General features: G+C 47.3%; 1 protein-coding gene across 1 annotated transcript in view; it reads left to right on the forward strand.

The window, feature by feature from the left end:
- LOC138488168 (ras GTPase-activating protein 4-like) overlaps positions 1-22,632 on the forward strand; it is a 1,092,176-nt gene that overhangs the window by 1,059,423 nt on the left and 10,121 nt on the right. Inside the window, exons 18-19 of the mRNA XM_069614957.1 lie at positions 8,537-8,672; positions 21,598-21,718. Coding sequence (XP_069471058.1) covers positions 8,537-8,672; positions 21,598-21,718 — 257 coding nt within the window. The remainder of the gene's footprint in view (positions 1-8,536; positions 8,673-21,597; positions 21,719-22,632) is intronic.

Consider the following 22,632-nt stretch of genomic DNA (forward strand, 5'->3'; position numbering starts at 1 on the left):
GTCACCGAGGTGGAGTTTCTGGGATATCTACTGACACCGCAGGGGATCAAGATGGACAATAGAAAAGTGGAGGCAATCGTCACTTAGTCCTCACCCACATCTGTAAAGGGAGTATAGAGTTTCCTAGGGTTTGCAAACTTTTATCAACGCTTGATACCAGGATTCTCACATATTGTACATCCAATAACGTCCTTGCTGCGCAAACACCGAAAGTTCAAATGGACACCAGCGGCGAAAGAAGCCTTACGAGCTTTCAAGGAAAAATTCACCTCAGCCCCAATTCTGCAACACCCACAGCCCGATTTACCATACATCGTGGAAACGGACGCTTCAAGCATTGCCATGGGGGCCGTATTGTCTCAACAAAATCATGAAACCGGATGCCTTCACCGCATTGCCTTTTGGTCAAGGACATTTTCCCCAGCAGAATTAAACTATGCAATTTCTGAGAAAGAACTCCTAGCAATCAAAAGCGCACTGTGTGAATGGCGACATTATTTACTAGGAGAAAAACACACCATCGCAATAATAACAGATCATCGGAACTTGCAATACCTACGCTCAGCAAAACCTCAGTATTCTAGGCAGCTGCGTTGGGCCTGATCCTTAATGGAATACGATTTTGTAATCACCTACCCCCGCATTGGCACAAGAGAGGAAGTCTACAATGCCCCTAATCCGGTGGAGATCATACCCAGCCATAAAATTCTCGGCCTGTGCATCGGCCCATCTCCGTTAAATACAATGCAGGAAACAATAAAAGAAAATATGTCTGAAGAAGACCTTCTGGCTTGGGACACGAAGGGAGATCAGTTCACCATTCAAGACAAACTACCATACTACCAAAAACGCCTCTACGTTCCAACTAAGGATCTGCTACAAGCAATCATATCAGACTACCACGATTCGCTGTTAGAAGCCCATCCGGGTATAGCCAAAACCATGAAGAAAGTAAGCAAATCTTATTGGTGGCCAACTTGCCGAGAAGATATTGCCCCCTACATAGGCACCTGTGAGGTGTGTGCACAATACAAAACATCCAGGAAAAAACCAACCGGCCTCCTTCAGCCAATCACCATTCCGCCAGCGCCCTGGCACACAGTCTCAATGGACTTCGTCACTGATCTAACTCCTAACTCAGGTTATAATACCATCCTCGTAGTAGTGGGCCTCTTCTCCAAAATGGCCCATTTCATAGCTCTAAAAGGTATTCCCTCAGCTCAGACCCTGGCGCAGGTTTTTCTAGACCGAATCGTCAAGTTACATGGATTCCCTACCATAATCGTTTCTGACAGAGGCAGTTAATTTGTATCTCGTTTTTGGAAAACATGTTGTGCCTGGCAAGAGTAGCAGTCCGTCTGTCTTCTAGTCACCACCCTCAAACGGACGGCCAAACCGAGCGCACGAACCAAACCATGGAATAGTATTTGCGCTGTCTATTACACCAAACAAGCCAAAGCTGGACAGGAATTCTATGGATGGCAGAGTATGCCTACAACAACTCAACACAATCATCAACCCAAGCAACACCCTTCTTTACTATATATGGTCGAAACCCCAGAACGTCGGTCTACGATCCACCAGAAAAGATTATAATGCCCTCAGTAAAGAATCTACATGCCAGCATCATGAAAGCAGCCAGATAAGCCATCAGGAACCTACAGCAAGCCAAAGAAACACAGAAAAGAAACGCTGATCGCCATCGATGAAAAGCCCCAGATTATCAAGTGGGAAACTCGGTCTGGCTGGCAACTAGACACATTGCTTTAAAGGGTCCCAAGAAATTTCAGCCTAGATACATCGGCCCGTATACAACAGGAAAAGTCATTAATCCAGCAGCCATGAGACTGGCGTTACCACAACATATGCGTATACATCCCGTATTTCACGTATCACTAGTAAAACCAGCACACCCAGGAACCCGAACTTCCACACCTCCCGCACCTATTCAAGTGGGTGAAGAAGCACCAGAATATGAAGAAAAGAACATATTAGATTCCAAACAAGTACGAAAGACCCTGGATTATTTGATTGACTGAAAGCGGTACGGACCCCAGGAAAGATCATGGGAACCCAGCACGCACGTGCATGCCCCCCGATTGGTGCGGAAATTCCATCGGGACCATCCTGAGAAACCAAAGCCCTCATACACACCATTGGGAGGGGTCTTGAGGGGGAAGACTATCATGGGTATCAGGCAGGTAGTGGGGGCAAGCTGGGTGGAGGCTTGGCAGGCCTGGCATAGGCACACAAAGAACCCATAACAAGTCCCTCCTTTCATTCCTTCCTAGTGTTTGTAGTAACTTCCTGGTTACCACTTCCTGTTGCCAAACAGGAAGTGCATGATTACTCATGAGCTCTCTAGTGTTTGGGTGTGGCTGGCTATATAAGCCACACCCAAGATTCTTCCAGTGCTTTGTGTTGCTTACTGTGAGCTGTATCATCAACACACCTCCCGTGCTCTGGATCAGCCAGCATCTGCTTACCTTCTCCGGATCATCCTGTTTCTGCTTACCTGCTCCGGATTATCCTGCTTCTGCTTACCTGCTCCGGATCATCCTTCTTCTGCTTTCCCGCTCCGGATCATTCAGCTTCAGCTTACCTGGTTCTTACTCCACGCCACAGCTATGTCCAGTCAAGAGGGGACTTCTACACTGGCACCTGTAAGAACAAAGAAGAACAGCATTAACACGCGCACATCAGTAACGCTGCGCATACTCACCGAATCTTCCTGAGACGCTGGAATCCAGGTTAGTTGCACGAGTGCAAAAACCCCTGTAAGGAAGAAGAGACATTATTCATTGCGCTCGCTCCAATAACGCAGACACTTATTTCACTGCGCTCTCTTTCTCTACGCGGTGCATACTTACCAAAAGCCTCCTCGCAAACTTACCTAACCACCAAGTCACCAGTAGCGCTGAACCCGGACCCGAGGCACTAATACCACATAATTTCTCCTGCAAGGGAAATGGAGAGACATTACCAGGCGCGTTCGAATTGAAGGCGCTGCGCAAACCTACCAACAGCTAGCTTCTACATGCAGCGCTACTCACCCACAAAAATACCGGCAAACAAAGACAATACAGACAATTTTGGACACTCATCATTCTCCACGCAACGTTCACTTGTAAGAATGACTTTCTAGCTAGTGAAGAACCTGGCACCTTGAACTCTCTGCCTTGCTGTGAAGGCATAAAACAACGTTTGGCATCTGAACTCAGCCTACAGACATTGGCACCAATCACATGAGTGAATCACGCCCCTGCAAATGCAGGATGGAGTGCACACCCTACTAAAGATCAAGGTAAGCCCATAGGGGGACATCACAGCACACAGTAAAGAGAAGGGAAGGGCCCAGGGGAATCGGGTGAATTCAGGTCTGAGTGTACACCTTGTATTTGACAGGTATTCCTCCGGGTGAAACAAGGGAAATGAAGACTCGGGGTCAAGGGAGGCTCGTCCATCGCTCCTGCAGAGACACATGTGAATGTGACACTATCCTGCTCTCCTCACTAAATCTGCTAGGAAGAAGTTTAAAAAGGACATCCTGGTCTCCAACCCAGGCCTCCCTATCGCTGACACCTACACCAGTGCCTCCTCTAAGGAAACTCTCACCGACATCCTCTTCGTCGTTCCTTCGCCAGACCTATGGATCCTTCATATGGTCTTCATGCTCTCTCCCTTCTCCTCCTCTCCCATTAATGGTGGCACCCGTTGGGACGTCCTCCTGGCCTCCTTCCATTCCTCTAAGATCATCTTTAATGTTTACTCGAACAGGACCGTCTTGGTCCAAGGCCCTCAGGCCAACCTTCACCTCTTTGATAGACGCTTCCCGCGCTTCATCAATTTCCTTTCTTCTCCTGCTGTCCCCTCTCTCCCCCTTTCCGTGGCTTCCTCGACTCTCCCTTCTGCCTCCTCCTTGGCTACAGGGCCTTCTCCTTCCCTCTCTGCCCGCTCTCGGTCACCTTCTACACCTCCGAAGGGCGTACCTCTGATCTGTACCCCTCCCCGGAAGTCCTTCAAGGGTGGCAACCTTCTCCATATTACCACTCTAAACTCTTGCTCTGCTGTCAAACACTCCTCTGATATCTGCCGCCTTCTCGAAGAACTCAACCTCGATGTCCTTGGTCTCACTGAGACATGGTTCACGGCCAGCTCTGTCACTAGCTTTGACACACTCCTACCTGACGGCTACAAGATCCTCTCTGCGTCCAGGTCCAACTGCTCTGGAGAGGGTGTTGCCCTGATATTCCCTGAGTGGATTCTTGCCTCTGTCACTCCTACGCAGTCCTACTCCTCTTTTGAATGCCTCGTCTGCAGGCTCTCTCTCTCGCCTAGCCATTCCCTTACTGTGGCTACCATCTATCGGCCACCTGGTCAGATCTCCTCCTTCATCTATGAGTGGGCAGACCTCTCCTCCTCACTCCTGGCCTCGACCCACAACTCCTCCTTCTCTGAGATTTCAACATCCACCTGGATGCCTCCTGTCCTTCCTCTGTACTCTTTCACCACCTCTGTGACTCTCTCTCACTCACTATTCTCCCCTCCTGCCCGACTCACTCTGCAGAGCACACTCTGGATGTTCTGATCTCCTCAGACCTTCCCCTCTCTGATCCTCTCTCCACTTCTCTCTCCTGGAGTGATCACTGTCTCCTCTCCTCCCACCAACCCCTCCCTACCCCTCAGGCCAAGCCACTTCCACCACTGCCACCTACCTTCTTGGTCATCCGACCCATGAAGCGCATGTCCGCTGAGGCCTTCGCTGCCACCTTCTCACCCCTCCTCCCCCTTTGGCTGACCCTCACCCTGACACAGCCCTCTCCACGCTCCACTCTTGTATCTCTGATACTCTTGATATCCTTGCCCCTGTCATGAGAATCCGCCTGAAGCCCAAAGCTAAGTGCAACTCCTGGTACGACTCAGACCTCATCATCCAAAAACATAATTGCAGGATGGCCGAGAGGAAATGGCGTGCTTCATGTACATCCTCTGACAAACTGGCCTGCTGCCTGCTGCAAAGACAATACCGGCTCTCTGTCCTAACCAAGAAGAGAGCTCATATCCAAGCCTGCATCTCTGCGGCATCTAACAACTCGGCTGAACTCATTAAATAATACAAAGAACTAGCCGAAACTGCTGCAGTCTCTACATCCCCTGTCCATTCCCAGACCCTCTGCACGGCAATGGCCTCTCATTTCATCTCTAAAACCCAGGACATCCTGTCCTCACACTTCGCTTATCCCCTCCCTTCTCCTAGTCCCTTCTCTTCCTCTGGCCTTCCTGCAGCCACCCCTCCTCCCTCCTTCTCTTCCTTTCCCCTTTTCTCCACAGGCAAGGTTTCTAGACAAGTCCGAACTATGAAAGTCTTGTCAAAACAGGTTCATCCCTGTTCCTCCAAAACTATCAAGGACCACATCGACTCTTTGGCTCCTGCCCTGGCTGATTCTTGCAATCACTCCTTCGCCACCGGAGTCTTCCCATCCCTCCTGAAGCACTCCCTTGTGCACCCCATCTTAAGAAACCCTCTGCCAACCCCTCATGCCCGGCTAATTATCACCCAATCTCCATCACTCCCTTCCTGGTCAAGCTGCTGGAGAAACTGGCCATCTCCCAGCTCATTCTCCATACTGAATCTGTTGGCTGTCTTCATGACCATCAGTCTGGCTTCAGAGCTGCCAGAAGCACCGAAACTGCTCTCCGGATCATCCGTGAAGATCTGCTCTCCAATCTTGGCTCTAACACGCCTTGTGTCCTCATCCTGGATGATCTCTCATCTGCCTTTGACACTGTCAACCATGCCATCCTGCTCAACCGTCTCCGTGATAACCTGGGTATTACTGGTCAGGCTCTGGCGTGGCTGATTTCTTTCCTCTCTGACTGACCCTCCCAGGTCCAACTTGGGTCCTTCCTCTCTGCTACCTTTTTCTCTACCTGTGGTGTCCCCAAGGGGTCTAACCTCTCTCCATGGCTGTTCAACCAATACCTGACACTCCTTGCCCACCGCATCGCCACTCTCTGCCCCAACTTTCAGTGCAATGCGGATGATATCCAGCTCATTTTCCAGCTACCCTCTACCTCCTCCTCTACTTCTCTCATATCTGACTGTCTGTCTGCTATCCAGTAGTGGTGTGCCGCCAATGACCTCTGCCTTAATGCCAGTACGACTGAGATTCTCCTCATCGGCACACCCACTCCCTCCTTTCCTGTTGCCCTCTGGCCGGCCTCTCTTGGTCCTCTTCCCGTTCCCACCTGCAAAGCCAAAAACCTCAGGGTCATCTTTGACTCCACACTCTCCTTCTATCCTCACATCTCTGACGTCTCCAAGAAGTCACAATACCAGCTGCACCTCCTCAGAGGTATTCTGCCTTTCCTCTCCTTCCCCCAGAAGCTCACTGTCTCCAGAGCCCTGGTTCTCTCTAGGCTGGCCTATTGCAACAGCCTCTTTCTAAATCTGCCTGCTTCTACTCTCCGCCCTCTGCAACTCATCCAGAACAGGACTGCAAGACTTGTCCTTGGCCTCAAGCGCAGGGATTGTATCTCTCCAGGACTGAAATCTCTGCATTGGCTCCCAGTGGCTGTGAGGATTAAGTTCAAAACCCTCTTCATCGTCCACAAGGCCTTCTAGGGTCTGGGGCCTCAACACCTCCAACTCGCTCTTCCTAAATATCTTGCTTCTCGAGCTCCTCGCTCATCTGCCTCCAACTCCCTCAGGGTCAGTCGCTTCTCCCACAACAAGTTGGTGGTAGATCTCTCTCCTCGGCTGGTGCCTCCCTCTGGAACAGCCTCCCTGCCTCCCTTAAACTTGAGGAGAACCATCTGCGGTTCCGGAAACACCTCAAAACCTTTCTCTTTGCTTCTGCTTTCTCTCCTCCTCTCCTCTGCTGACCCCTGGCTGAAACTGGTACTGCACTGGCTACCTGGACACCCTTCTGATCCCGGGCCAAGGTTCCTCCCCCGCCGGCGTCACTCACCTGCACTACCCACCTGGCAACCCCCGCACTCAGGGACAGTTCTGTATCCCTTGAGTCCTCCCACCAGACCTCGATATCTGATGTCCGCACTTACCCTTGCACTTGCCACTTGCTGTCTGCTATTTTATTGATTGTTATTATCAATTCCCATGTACTGCACTTTCCTTTCCTCCCTTCCCACGCACGTGCGCCATCTGCATGACACCTGGCCTAGTAGGATCGTTGTATGTCCCTTTGTTCCCCTCCCTTGCCTCGTCGCGCCTTGAAACACTTGTGTATAGGCGCGTTATAAATGCCATATCATCATATCATATCATACGCGGTACAGCAATTCTACCCTGGGCATCTGGCCCTGATGCAATATGTCGCCACCTGACTTCTCTCTAGACATCCCTTCTCCACGCCAAAGTACTTCTCTCTGCTCTCCCTCTCCTCCTCAACTGGTTCCAAACTCCTTTCAACTGCTCCTTTTTCAAGCACCCACACTGATCAACTGAAATCATTGTCTCACATAGCTGAGGACCCCTCCCCTTGACTTGATCTCCCTATAAGGATTTGCACCTGCGTTAGTAGATAAGTGACGGTCTACGACTGGTGCGTCATAATTTGTACACCTGTGTTCCTTGAGGGTCTGGTGGGCCGACCCATGCCTTTGAATGGGTAGTCTTTCACTTTGGACTTTTCTTGTATGTTTGTTATGGACTTCCCTGGAATTCAGGGACAGCTGTTTGGTGTTTCCGGCAGAGTCATTTGGTGGACCATTTGGGTGCCAATGGTAAGCGGTTCTTTATTACCCCCAGTTTAGCCATTGCTCTGTTCGCAGATCAAGCGTATCTGGCAATATCTGAGGCATTTGCAACTGACCGTGGCTTTGATCTTTGATCCCCAGAGTGCCTCTACACTGCTCTCTGAGGCTCACGGCAAACTCAAAACTGAATTGCATTAGGAACAGAAAAGGCTTCTCTCTTGGTTTAAGTGAGTAGTGGGGCAGACCAATAGGTTTATGTGAATTGTTTTTTCTGGTAGTCGGAAGTCCTGATTTCTTACATGAGCAGTGCCAGCTTCTGTCCCTAGCTTTTCTTTCGGGTTTAAATCCCAAGTTTTAAAAGGGTCAGTATCACTATTGGTAACTCGGTTCCTCATCACATCAAAGTCCTAGGACTTGAAAAGGACTTGGTCTGGTAGTCTCTTAGAGGGGGTCCTGTGTCTATCCCTGGCCTCACGGCAGGGACTACGTGGAAGGGACCAGAGGATTTCCTGTTGACCTCCTCTTGACCCATCATCCACTAGTTTGGGGAGTATCAAGTCCCACTAGAAATCCTCAGAGCCTGATAGGGAACTTTGTGACAATCTCTTGTGAAGACTAAGTTCATATCGTAGTGTCTGAGCATTTCAGAGTTGAATGAAATCCATGCTCTATTGATTTACTGTACCAAAATGGATTCCTACATTGGCAGTAAAATGCATTGTTTAAATATATAAATATATATCATGTGCCTAATAAGTGGTTACCTTTGTTACATCAGATCTGTGTTGAAATGTAAACACCTTTGTTTGATCTTCAGTGTGTGAATGAACTGAACCAGTGGCTGTCAGCATTGAGGAAAGTCTGTGTTAACAACCCTGAGATGCTGTGTTCATATCATCCAGGAGTTTTCAGGGGCGACAAGTGGAGCTGCTGCTACCAGAAGGCTAAAGCAGGTAAAGTACACTTTACATTGACAGAATTCTTCCCCTTTTTTGACTACTAAGAAATATATTAAACATTTGAATATGCCTTTCTTAAATGCTTGAGTTGTCACTTCTTTTATACGGGCCAGTGGACATTTCATCGGTAAACTGGAATCAGCAGATTCTGCTACTCACTTCTGGACCACTGAGTGGAATTCACAGCATTGTTCTCCTGGTTTATATGAGGTGGTGACAGTTGTATTTCATCCGATGATGAGTGCCGGGGTTGGCGTGATAGCACTAACCACTACATGCTTGGCAGTAGTCAACTGGATTTTTGTTTATTTTGTTTTCAGTTTTTTGATTTAGACCAACATAACTCCAGTGTGTCAGAACGCTGTACAAAATAAGACGCACAAGAAATAAGAACAAATCCTACCCAGCAGTCCAACCATAGCACTAATAAAATAGCTGTGCCACCCTTTTAATCTGAGGCCTAACACATTTGTTAACAGAAGTCTGACCTCCAGCAGCCGAAGGAGTGCTGATCTAGTGCTCCACCTCAAGAGTCCTGAAGCATATAAAAACAGTGAACTCTGCTCTCCACTGATGTTTTGCACATATTAGGGTACAAGAACCTCAAGGAAATTAAAGAGTATGTCTCACCTCTTACATGTTGTCTAAACTATGAAAAGGGGATCAATAGAACTCCAAAGTCACCCGTATGGCTCCATAGTTTTTAATATACACACCCGAAGTGGTGAGGCTAATGAAAATTACTCCTGCTAACTGCGCAGGGACTATTAATTCTATTAAAGACTAGGAGGCGAGCATTATGCTTCAACTTCTTTTATTACTACTTCTCAGCAGTTTCAACAAACCAATAACAAAACACTGTAAAATGTCCAAAGTGACTTTTCCTTTGTGGAACTACAATCCCCATAGTCCCTGTAGTCCATATCCATCCTTGCTCAGCTATGACCACATCCTGTCCCTGAGCCTCTCCTCTCTTTTACATGCTCTGAACTGTCACTCGAAAACTCCAAACTATGTCCTGCCAACAGAGCGAAGACTTCAACCACTCCAAACTGAAATGGACTCCTCTGCTTCTTTTTCGACCTCGGCACTAGCCTCTCTTCTCAATTGTTCTTCTGCTCCTCCCCTAAGGAAATATAAAGCAGAAGCATCAGGGTGGCGTCCATGTATTGCTATCATCATACAAAACACATCATCTACAATACAAGATTGGGTGGAAAATTAATGGTCGCCTCCTAGTCTTTAATAGAATTAATACTCCCTGTACAGTTAGCAGGGGTAATCTTCATTCTATGACACGACTGGAGGCAAGCATTATGCTTGTTCAAAGCTTCCCCAACACTAACTGCATACTTTCAGACGGCTTAAAGTAAAACTCTTTAAAGGTACGATCACTAGCCCAATCTGCCACTAATATAGTTTCTCTCAATGACACCCCTGCTGTAAAGGCCCTGGATGCCATCGCCCCACGTACTGAGTGCGCTCCCTACCTCCTTAAGTCAATACCTGCGGCTTGAATGACTTCCTTAACCCACCTAGCAATGGTAGTTGTCGATACCGTGTGGAAAGTCTTTCTACGCGCTATGAGTAATTGCGTGGTATAGCTGCTCTACACTCTGTAGTCCTACATTCATACTCCTTAATGCAGCTTGCTACGCACCACTTGGTCTTATCCAGGAAATAAGGGTAGTGGACTGATGAAGTCCCTGTCTTAGTCCTTTTGACTATCAAGAAAGTAACTCCTTCTGGTCCGAAGGATCTCCTATTCACCTCCAGCGCCTTGACATCTGACACCCGCTTACAAGAAACTAGGCATAATAGCATCACCAGCTTGCCTGACAATTGCTTAAGGGACAAGTATCTATCTGTCGGCCAGTCTTCCAACAGACGCAGTACTGCTGTCACGTCCCACACAGTATTATACCTAGGCTCCGGGGGTACTTTGAATCTGGCTCCTCTGATGATCCTTACCACTGCCGGATGTTCACCCGTCGGCACTCCCTCGATCAGCAAATGCCCGGCTGAGATCGCAGACATGTACACTCCTATGGTGCGGAATGCTCTCCCATCTTGTAATAACTGCGTTAGGAAATTCAAGATGACTACTACAGGGGCTGAAATGGGATGAACACTTCTCCCTTTACACAAATTCGTCCACTTGGCCCAAGCTGCGTTGTAGCTCCTCCAAGTCGAAGGAGCCCAGGATTCTACGATAAGCTCTGCAGCTTGCACCAAAATGCCTGGCAACGCCCAACGTCTCCTGATATCCTTCACGCAATAAGCAGGCGTGTCCCTCTCCCTCTCAGAGGATGACACGACCCAACTGGGTCCGTGAGAAATCTGTCTGCTTCGGGAAGTACTCTCGGCAGGTCCACTGACAGCTCCATCAGAGTCGGAAACCATACTTGTGACTTCCACAGCGGTGCGACTAAACCTAACTACGCCCTCTCCCTCCGACACTTCGCTAGAACTCTGCTCAGCATCACAAAGGGGGGAAAAGTATAGTCTGGCCTGCCTGACCATTCTTTTAGGAATGCGTCAGTTCCCCATGCCCCCGGGGCCAGCCTCCAGCTGAAGTAATCAGCCGTCTGTGAAAAAGAGGTCTATGTGCACCGGGCGCCACCTCTGATCTAGTATCTGAAACACTGCTGAATCCAACTTCCAATCGCTGGAGTCCATGAGGTAACGCGAGTTCCAGTAGGCCACCACGTTCTGTACTCCGGGCAGATACTCTGCCGTCACAGTTGTCTCCGACTGGAGGCAAAAGTGCCAAAAGTTCTTTGCCAGTTCGGCAAACATCTTGGACTTCGTTCCTCGTAGGTGATTTATGTAGCCCACTGCTGAGATGTTGTCCATCTTCAGCAGAACAAACAACTTCAGCTTTCCTCTTGTGAATGCTTTGATCGCGAATGACCCTGCTAGGAGCTACAGGCAGTTTATGTGAAGACGAAGCTCCTCTTCACTCCATTTCCCACCTGTCTGCAAGTACCGCATCGAGCTCCCCAGCCCACACGGCTGGCGTCTGACTCTGTGATCAGGTCTGGCCGATCTCTGAAAATGGCACGCCCATTCCAGGCATCCATATTCTTCAACCACCATTCCAGTTCTGTGATGGACTCCTGATCCAAAAGCACTAGCTGATGATACTTCAAACCTTGTTGCAAGTGTCTTATTTTCAATCTCTGCAGCTCCCGGTAGTGCAAAGGACCCGGAAATATGGCTTGAATGGAGGCTGCTAACAGCCCCACGATCCTTGCTAGTACTCTGAGGGAAATCACTTGCTTCTTCAGACATCCTCTGATCTCTCTTTTGATATCTCGTATCTTTCGGACCGGAAGCTCCAGTGCGGCCTTCTTGGTATCAGGACAAATCCTAGAAAGTCTATTCTCTGCGCTGGAGTGGTATCTGACTTCTCCACGTTCACAAGGAAGCCCAGCGACAAAAGCAGGTCTTGCACCCATCTCGTCTGGTAGACCAGCATCTCTCGGTCCTCCGTCAGCAGCAGCAGGTCGTCTAGGTATATGATCAGCCTTATGCCTTTCTCTTGGATCGCTGCTGCCACCGGTTTCATCAGTTCTGATGCAAGACCGAAGGGCATCATCGTGAATTGCAGAACTGCCCTTTCCAATGAAAAGCTAGGAACGTCCTCTACTTTTCTAGCACCGGGACCATCAGGTAAGCATCCTTCAGGTCTAGTCTCGTCAACCAGTCTCCTTCTCTGAGAGAGTCTCTGAGCTGATCAATGCCCTCCATTTTGAAATGGCGGTAGACTACCCAGGCGTTCAATTCCTTCAAGTTTATCACTGGTCGGACTTTCTCTTTCCTGTGAACCAGGAACATGTTGCTCATGAAACTGGGCGTCATCGGGCACTTCTCTATCGCATTCTTCTGTGCAAGCTGGGACAGCTTGCGATCTAAACAGCATTGCTCTGCACGCGCTAGGTGTTGCTGGTGTGGCCAGCGCTCCTGCACTGGTGGCTCTATAAACTGTAGATGCAGACCACTCACGGTTTGCAATATCCAAGCATCGCTGGAAAGCGCGCGCCAATTTTCCCAAAACATACCAGTCCTCCCCCACCGGAGGGTAACTTATTGCTCTCACCTTGTGTGAATCCTTCACCTCGTCCGGCTCCTCGACCTCTGTGTCCCCTAGGGAAATGTCCGCTGGCCAGGAAGAAGGTATCCTGTTGTCTATTTTCCCAGTATTGGGCCCTGGGATTGAGGATTCTTCTTCCTCCTTGATTTAGGCGAGCCGCGTGACCCCTGAAGCGGCCGGTCCCGGAAAAAAATCTGCTCGGGAAGATCTTACGAATCGAAGCCTGCGCTTTCTCCGAGGAGGTGTAAGTGCCGACAAACCGGCCCATCTCCTTCCCAAAGGTTTCGCTGAAAAGGAGACCTTGTGCTGCCTCTCCTGCTTCGTACGAAGCTAGATTGCTGAGCTTGGAATCGATCTTCGGCAGCAAACCTCTCCTTCTCTGAGGCAATGGCGCAGTTGGCGTTCCCCAGAAGACAGACGGCCCTCTGCGCCCAACCTGCTAAGGCGTCAGGGTCCACTTCCTCTCCTGTATCCTTAGCTCTCTCCGCCAGAACCATGATCTTTTCTAGCGGGCCAGCTAAGTCCAATACCTTCTCCTGGCAGTTCTTCCATGATCTGTCGATGCCTTTGAGGGGATCTTTACTGGTCTTGGATACAAAAGTTAACATTTTGGGGTCCAGCTCGGGGGTCTCTGCCACCTTCCCCGGAAAATCCAGCCTATGACACTCTGTGTGAAGGCGCTGCCTAACCTCTTTGTCGAGGGCCTGCCTTAATCTTACAGTCATGTACTGCGCAACTCTGGGAGACGGTTGCCAGTCTGAAGACCTTGGATTTTGGATACTGTCCGGGTCGAACATGTCCCCCTGATCCTCTTTGAGGTGTTTCTCCTTGCAAGCTCTTTTCCCCCATGCTGGGCTTAGAACATTCCTCCTCAACTCCTTCTTCACCCACGTGCGAAGATAGGTCACCTTCTGCTGGCTCCTCTCCTCCACCAATGTCTTTCCCTGGAGTGGGGGTCGTGAGGTTCGGCACTGCCTGGCGCTGCAAATAGACATCTCTTAGCTTTGCGAAGGTGTCGGCAACCTCCAGAGCCTTATATTTCACCCCATCCAATGGGCCCTGGGGGTTGCGAGAGGATCTCCTCTTTCGGGCCTGGGTACTCCCCTTAAACCCTGTATCAGAGGGTTCTGTGGGCGTGCGCTCTGTCCCCATGGTGCTATCTCTTGGCTGGTTCAGCATTGCCTCCAGAGTCTCCAGCCTCTCTTGTAGGGGCCTTAACCCTTGAGCCACAGCATCGACTAGTGAATTCCCCAGCACCTCTTTGAAGCTGGCAGCCTGATCTAAAGACTGTTCCTCCTCGCTCCATTCGAACTCTGACATCTCTGAGAGTGTGCTGTGTGCCTGGATACCTCTTGCAGATGTCTTTGCACGCCCACTTCGCTAGTCTGATGCTCCTTATTTGAATTATTAATATTATATATATATTTTATTTCTTATTTGTTGCTGCACCGGACTTATAATGTATTTCATATGCCTGTGATAGGCTTTCTGTAATTCAACTACCTTCCTGGTAAAGCTCTGCGTCTCTGATGAGGCTTGAGACCTCAGTTTGTGATAATACAGGAGGTTCCCTCCTCTGGCGAGCTGTGCTCCGCCTGAATGCTGCCCTGGTATGCTGTAATATCTCTACAGCGTGCAGCGTTGATAGATAAAGAAATCTGTGGCTCCCATTGCAAACGCTATTAGAATGTAGCATGGGAGCAATCACCACCGGGCCCTGCTTCTTCGCTTCTCCGTGTCGCAACAGGAAATGCGACTCCTAGAAGGTGCGTTAGGCTCCGGCCCGCCTCCACAAAGTAGGGGACCGGAGCGCTCCGGCACCTCCTCTCCCACTTCTGAGGGATTACGCTATGCTCCGCGGGCGAGCCGAAACCCCCCCGAATTACTGGTCATGGGGCCAAATTCGCCGCAGGAGTAGAAGCGATGTACCTACTAATTGGACACGAACGTATAAATGTTCCTGCGGCGCGCGGTTACTCTACACTATTCTGAATTGGCAATTATTCAATCTTACTACTGCTCTGCGCAGTACATTCTCAACACTAGGCAATGAAACTCCTTCAGACAAAGCTGCTCTATCTTTCCTGCATATGCCAGTTATGTCCCTACATAACATTTCTCATACTTATGCTACTCAAATATGCTTAACTCACCCTATTACTAGTTACACAGAGATGAAAGAAAATGGTATTAATCTGCTTAAGAGCAGTAAAAGAAGAGGAGAAGCTCAGGGACAGGATGTGGTCATAGCTGAGCAAGGATGGATATGGACTACAGAGACTATGGGGATTGTAGTTCCACAAAGGAAAAGTCACTTTGGACATTTTACAGTGTTTTGTTATTGGTTTGTTGAAACTGCTGAGGAGTAGTAATAAAAGAAGTTGAAGCATAATGCTCGCCTCCAGTCTTGTCATAGAATGCATGCATGCCCACATATAGTCTATCTACAAAGAGTAAACAAAATAAAAATGGTGTCTGCATGGGATAACTCAAAGTTGTGCGGAATACTACGTAGATGGTAGGGTCCTCCTTCCTATTTCCTAACTCTTACACAGTCTCAGTATTATAGCATTTGGCTTCTTGGTTTACAAACTCAGCTTTATACTGGCATGTTATGCTTTATTCACAGCCTAAGTGTTACAGCTCCCAGATCCCTTATTTGCCTTGTCTAAAAGCAAATACTTCTCCCCTTGTGCCTTAGTGCACAAGTCGGGCTAAGGTAGTATCTCCCTCTTACCGCAGATCGTATTCCATGGACGATGATGATGTAACCTGCACATCCTTGCAAGCAAGTATTTAACTTCCACTAGATTGACGTTAATGATACATTCGGCATAATCCTACCAGCAAGTATTTCTTATCCAGGGATAAGCCAGGGATATTTGTTATCCCTGGTTTAGAGATTTTCGTGGGCTGTATTATTATAATCACACCAGCATAAGTCACCATTTTTGGACAATGGTCTTGTTGGTTTCCTTACCATTTCCAGTCTCGTGTGCGCCCTCAACTTGCTGGTTAGACTCTCTCTCTTTCTGGCTCTCAGAATGGAGGCTTCCTCTCATCTGATTATTCTTTCAACTGGTCTCCGGTAGTAGACCCCAGCAGGCTTGTTGCTTCTTCAGAGAGACCCCCAGCCCAAAAATAAAAGGTGGCACAATGTTTTGCCTTCTTTGGGGGAAGATGGGTGCTGTTTTGCACCCATTTGCCCCCAAGGAAGGCAAAAGAAAAAAGGCCACTTTGGGAAAGGCTCACTTGGGAGCATCAGGGGGCTGGCCCTGTGCCTGTGGGGCCAGCCCCCTCAGGAATCCCCTCAAGGAGGGGCAGATCCTTTCTGCTTCCCTGGGGTTGGGGGTGTTAAAAGTGGAGGTCTGGTCCCATTTTGCCCACCATGGGAAGCAGAAAGGAGCCCTAGGTCACCAGGGAAATATTTTTGGGGTGGCTGGCAGCACCCTGGGACAAACAGTCCCCCACCTGCACCTTAAAAAATTCAAATAGGTGGGGCAATGTTGTTTTGCCTTCTTTGGGGGCAGATGGGTGCTGTTTTGCACCATTTTGCCCCCAAGAAAGGCAAAACAGCATTCCACTCCATTTAGAGTGGCAATCCTGGAGTCATAAGGGGGTTGGCCCACGGGCCAACCCTCTCATAAATCTCCCCACAGAGGGGGCAGATTCTTACTGCAACCATGGGGGAGGGGCAAAATTGAGGGTCTGGCCCCATTTTGCCACCCCTGTGAAGCAGAAAGGCACAATAGCCCACCAGGGAAAGGATTTTAGCGGTGGCGGACTGATTGGCCCATTGCCTGTCGCAGCACCCCCGGCCGTCTTGGATCTCTGGCCAGGCCACATTAGAGTGTTTCCCTCCGGGGAGAGACGGGGACCCGACTGGGTCACCCCATGACCGCTGCTGGGCTGGGGGCAGTCGACCCACGTGCGAGACGCCCAAGGCTAGGGTCTGCACCCCTGGCTATCCTAGAGCTCTGGCCGGGCTGTGTTACAGCTTTTCCCTCCAGGGAGGGATGGGGACCCTGCTGAGGTTCCCTGGGACTGCCACTGGGCTTTGGGACGTTCGACCCATATGGGAGACAAGCGCGCTAGGATGGGGGCAGCACCCCCGGCCGTACTGGAGCTCTGGCCTTGGCATGTTACAACCTTTCCATCCAGGGAGGGATGGGGACCATGCTGGGTCGCCCCATGACTGCTGCTGGGCTGGGAGGCGGTCGACCCACATGCGAGGCAGATGCCCAATGCTGGGGGCAGCACATGCGGCTGTGCTAGAGCTCTGGGTGGGCTGCGTTACTGCTTTTCCATATGGAGAGGGACAGGGAAACCGCTGGGTTAACCCATGACCGCCGCTGGCCTGCGGGGTAGTCGACCCACATGTGAGGAAGATGCCCAAGGCTGGGGGCAGCACCCCCAGCCGTCCTAGAGTTCTAGCCATGCTGCGTTACATATTTTCCTTCCGGGAGGGGCGGGGAGCCAGGCAGGGCTCCCTGGGGCCACTGCTGGGCTTGGGGATGGTCAACCCACATGGGAGACAAGTGCCCAAGGCTGGGGGCAGCACCCCCAGCCGTCCTGGAGCTTTGGCCATGCCGCGTTACAGCTTTTCCCTCTGGTGAGGGGCGGGGCTAACTATCATGTCAATTGAGTAGTAAAAGGTAAGCTCACCAAGTTTGGAGGTTCATGGGAGTTAAGATATTTGAGGCGTGCAGCCCGGATTCATTCTTAGTTCGGTGAACTAAGCAGTGCTTTTGGTGTTACGAGCAAATTGTCATTATTGATCAAGTTTGGTGTACATTGTTTAACATTCAAATTGCCATCTATATCCCCCCCTATGTGCTGGGCCCATATTGGACAACATGCTTGTGCTTCATGAGCACCTTTAAATTGAGCGAACCGACAGAACACAGGAAATACGCCACCCGGCCGTTCCAGTCTATCACCTTATACTCTTAGAGCTAAAAGGTACCTCGCAACAATTAAGGGTCCATTCAGGCACACCAACTGATGAGTACTAGAATAGCAATCGATCAGGCACAACCATGAACACTAAATTGTGAAACTCCGACCTTGGCTGCAAATACAGACTGCTTTAAATCTCTATTATGCACTAATGATAATGTGATTACTACCAACTATAATTTACCGTTGCACATGACACAATTACCACTCACCTTGCACTTTTCACTTCTTGGGGTACAAATTGGGTCCCATGTTATGTCACAATTGTGTATGATCCGATATCTGATTAAAAATGTAACAACTACTGTATGATGCATGAGTAACACAGCCGTGATAAAGACCCTTGTGTCGTCGAAACACGTGTCGGCATCTTTAGTGACAATAAAGACCTTATGGCACAATGTTAGATCAAGTGTTCTCCTTACTTAACAAATTGTAATCTAATTACTCGAATTAATATCAGAATACTCTTTACTCTTTCAACAAACTGAGTACATAGCACCAATTTTGTGGGAATCCAACAAAACTCAATAAATCTATATATCCAACCTTCAAATTCTTTTTAACAAAAGCGACGCTCTGTCTCACAATAACTGCCTCCGGATTGCAGGGAAAAAGAAAGCAAGACTCCCTCAATTATAGAAAAATCATAGTGTGCATAGCCATGACAAAATGCATGTATGGCAACAGCTCCAATGCAAAAAACAAAGACCTGGTAACCCTGTGGGGCAATTTAGTGATAAATACAGCCAGTGCTGAATTGTTTTTAAATTTCACAAGACTGAGTTAATATTCTTATTCTTCTGTAGTAAAATCATGGCAGATGAGATTTAAAACACCTGCATTTATTTGACATTTTTGACACACGTTCCGTCCGTACCTCAGACTTTTTCAGGCTTTTAAACATTGTAACAAAATCCTGCTTCATTAAATAAAGTTAGCGAAACTGTCATTTCCTGTTCCACATTCAATCATGTCATACACAAGTCAGTCCAATTAGATCTGGTTTAACATGCCACCATCTTGGATTAGTGTCAATTATAGTAAACCTATATAGCATGAGTGGATAAATACCACTATAAAAAACTGTCATCGACCAGGAATATCCACCAAAAGATATACCTAAAAACATCATCAGTGACAGGTCGAAATAAAGTGCTTAAAATTGTTAGTGCATACAAATAAATATGTAGCTGGATACTTGAATCCGAATCCATCGATCCATATCCCAGCTAACGCATTACAACCATGTAGGTGTCTCAACGGAGAGTAAAAACGCAATTAAATGCTGACTCCTAAAATACAAAAATAAATGAATGTACAATATAGTCCATTAACTCATGATAATAGGCAAGTGCCTAAACAGCTCACAAACAATCTTATATAGGACACATGCTCAATGGTTACTCACAAACAATTTCTACTTATATAAGAATAATGTTATCAATATTAAATATCATCAAAAAATATATATTTTTCTAAAAAGTTTTAACAATTTCTTTTAATTGGATTTTTTTCAAAAACTACTTTTTTTTATAAAACAATGAGTTAATGAAAACAGCAGATGTCAAAAAGAAGAGAAGAAAGGAGTGCTAGAAATAAAATATTCCATTGCAATACTTTCTTCATAAATGTACCATTCATGTCATGATATAACACTCCACAGTAGAAGATCAAGAGATGTGTGTTAAAAGATACACTGGCAAGGGCATTGATATAGCACTACATACAAGTTTTACCGAATCAAATAGAGGTTCAAATTGGGGCTACCAATCTAGGTCAAACCATGTTGTAACATAGCCACAGTGGGATGTGCCCCATCAAACCACAGTACTGAAAGAGAGAGACATCAAAAAATTGAGGCAATGCATACATCGATATAATATCACCATCTGATTTAAAACAGATCTTTAAAAAAGTTAACAAGTACTTCATGAATGCTAAAATGAGTATACGGTGCAATTGCATGTGCAAATAATGCTAGTGAAAAAAAGGTTAAAAGTGCAAAATCGCAATATATAATATCATGCAAGTGTATTTTGTCATGGACATGCAAATGCTGTTTTAAATATAACTATAACGTTGGTGCCGTTTGACGAATCCTCACCAAACTTTGCAAAAACTGTATATGGCCACCTTGCAAAGTTTGGTGCGGTTTCGTAGGGGCGGCAAAGTTATAGGGGGGTTGAAAACCTTTGAAATTCTCATGGACATAATGGAAAAGAAATGTGCTCACACCTGCAGCTCAAACCACTAGACCAATTTGCGCCAAACTTGTGTGAGGAGCAGCGGCTTAGTCCCAAAAGAGTGCTTTTGCAAATTCGGTGTAAATCCAGCCCGTATTTATTTTTTAAATGGCCAAAAACCTCTGGACCAATGAGAGGACGGCATGGGGTTCATGGACATCACATTTTCAGCAAGCCCAATCCTTTTCCTATGAGAAAATATGAAAAAAATATAGATTACCACACAAAAGAGGCTGAGCATGCAGAGACTTACCAGGAAATCTCCAGAGTTCCCTATAGGCCAGTCCACCCCTGATGGGGGTGTTTGCCAGGGCTCAGCCCTGGCACTTATGTCTTTGCTCCGGCACTTTTCGTCTCAGTTTCATTATCATGTGCTGTTTTGGCAACTTTATTATTTTAACTGTCAGTCAGTCAGTCACACAACAAGCAACAAGAGAGTGTGCTGGCCTTGTGCCTCTGTATCCCAGGCAGGCTCATTTTTATTCATGAACCGGATCTTCTCTTGTGCGGCATTGACAAAGGAATTCTAATATGGCTATTCAGAATTTTGATGATAGACCTGCCCAATGGTAGTGGGTATCTAAGAATTAGTAAGCATACATTGTGGGTTGACGCAGCATTTTATTATTAGGAGTTTTCCCCCACCTTGCATCAACTCTACACACCTCAGTTAGGGCGAATAAATTAGGCATCTGTGCCATTTAAATAGTCCCCTCTGAATATGTCCAGGATGCTATGAGATGTTAATTGTTTGCACCTCTTTTTGCTGAGGTTGGGCAACTGCAATTGTGCTGTTCTGTTTTTTATAGTCATTTTAGAAATTTGTATAGCACTTGTTGTAGAGATAGGGAAAGCTTCCCTCTCCCTTTTTTATTAGATAGGCGGTACATCACCAGTGACCTAGGGCGAGTTCCCCCACCCCCCCGACAGGGGCAGGGTGTGCTTCTGTATAGGGAAAGTGTTAGTGGCTTGATAGATTGAGTCTCATATAAATCATTGGTACATGAATATGTGTTCCATACCCATTGGTGTGTGTTAAGAATGGGCGATTTACCTCTTGCATTGCATCACGCTAGAGGTAAATTCACCCATTTCCGCTAAAGAATCGTCAAAATCGGCAGAAGTACCGTCAGCATAATTACTGTTGACTGTCATTTCGCTAAAATCCCCAATGGAGTCCTATGGACTACAAATTAATGGGGACTAACACCACCAACACCAATTGTAATCTGGCAGTAAATCCGCCGGACTAAGTGGTGCTAACGGTAATTCCAGTGGGTGGTATTCCAGCAGATTTACCACTGAATACCGGCGTATAACGCCCAACTTTAACGGTTCTGTGATAGAAAAAAGAGGAGGAACACATTGTAGAGAATATCCAAAGATCTCAGACATCTATTTCAAGTGATTAAATGAAATCTATACTTTTTTAAGCATATAGGCAGAGCTTTCAACTATGTTCACGCTACGCAATAGTTTGGTTATGCATCCAATGACTCCCTTACTAAGGGTTCCACCCGTTTTTCAGTAAGACAAGTAAGACAGATTCTCATAGGTCTCACAAAATGGAATAGTAGCCTGACACAGTTATACAAATCCTAATGTCCCTGTTTCTTAGGTCTGGGATGTGATAAGACACGTCATGGAGTAACCCTGCAGGAATGGAATGATCTACTGGACCAAGATTTCGAAGCCCAGTTAATCTTCAGGCATCTCCTCGGAGTAAGAGAATTAATGATGTAAGTTGATGGGGGTGAATATTTATATATATGATGCAAATGTTCCATCTCCGTTGCACTAGAACCTATGCCAAAATCAATGATTAAAAAAATGAGACCATCCTTCAAAGAGAAGCCACATTTTTCTCATGCCTCCCTTTTCCAATAATTTTACTTTTATTCAGAAGCCCCATACCTATGGAACACAATGGAAACTGTGTGTCCTGGAAACAAAAGGTGATCCAGGCTTGTACCATCTGCAGTGGGAGAGCCTACAAGCCCCTTTTCAGCCCTCACATCCTGTTCCTCAGCAGTGAGATACACAGGACATACACATGGCCAAATAGTTCTTGAGTGATAGCCTGATGTATAAAGTCTGTGTAAGACAGATATGGGCAGGGACAGATTTGGACGTCATTCAAACAGATGTCTACACTATATTCCCACCAGGAATTTGAGATCCACCTAGTTCCTACGTGCAGATGTATCATCAGGAATCATGCATAACTGAGCAGAAAAATTAAGAAACAGACATGTAAAATCACTAGAGCTACTAAGGTGGAATATGTCGACCAGATTCTGTCTAATTATGAGGATCAGATTGGTCACTCAGCCAACACGTGCCAGAAATTGATAAGTCAAAAAATGTGTTTGTGTCTCACTGGCGAGAGGATATTTCAATTCACATTGACCTAATTACTTCAAGGTGCTATCTTTAATGAACTGCTGAACTTCACTTGTTTGTCAACTGTTTCATTTCTTTATTTCCAACTGCTTCGAACAATAGAGCTATTCCAGTGATTTCAAACCCTACAGCCAACATGAGTTTCATGCAGAACATTTAACTGTAATCTTTAGGGCTCTCCTGTGATCACACATGGAACCACAGGTACCATCCCTTGATTACCGTGGCACTCCTGACTACATTATGTAAG

The sequence above is a fragment of the Ambystoma mexicanum genome, chromosome 9 (genome assembly GCF_040938575.1).
Source record: "Ambystoma mexicanum isolate Mex_15411 chromosome 9, UKY_AmexF1_1, whole genome shotgun sequence".
Taxonomy (NCBI): Eukaryota; Metazoa; Chordata; class Amphibia; order Caudata; family Ambystomatidae; genus Ambystoma; species Ambystoma mexicanum.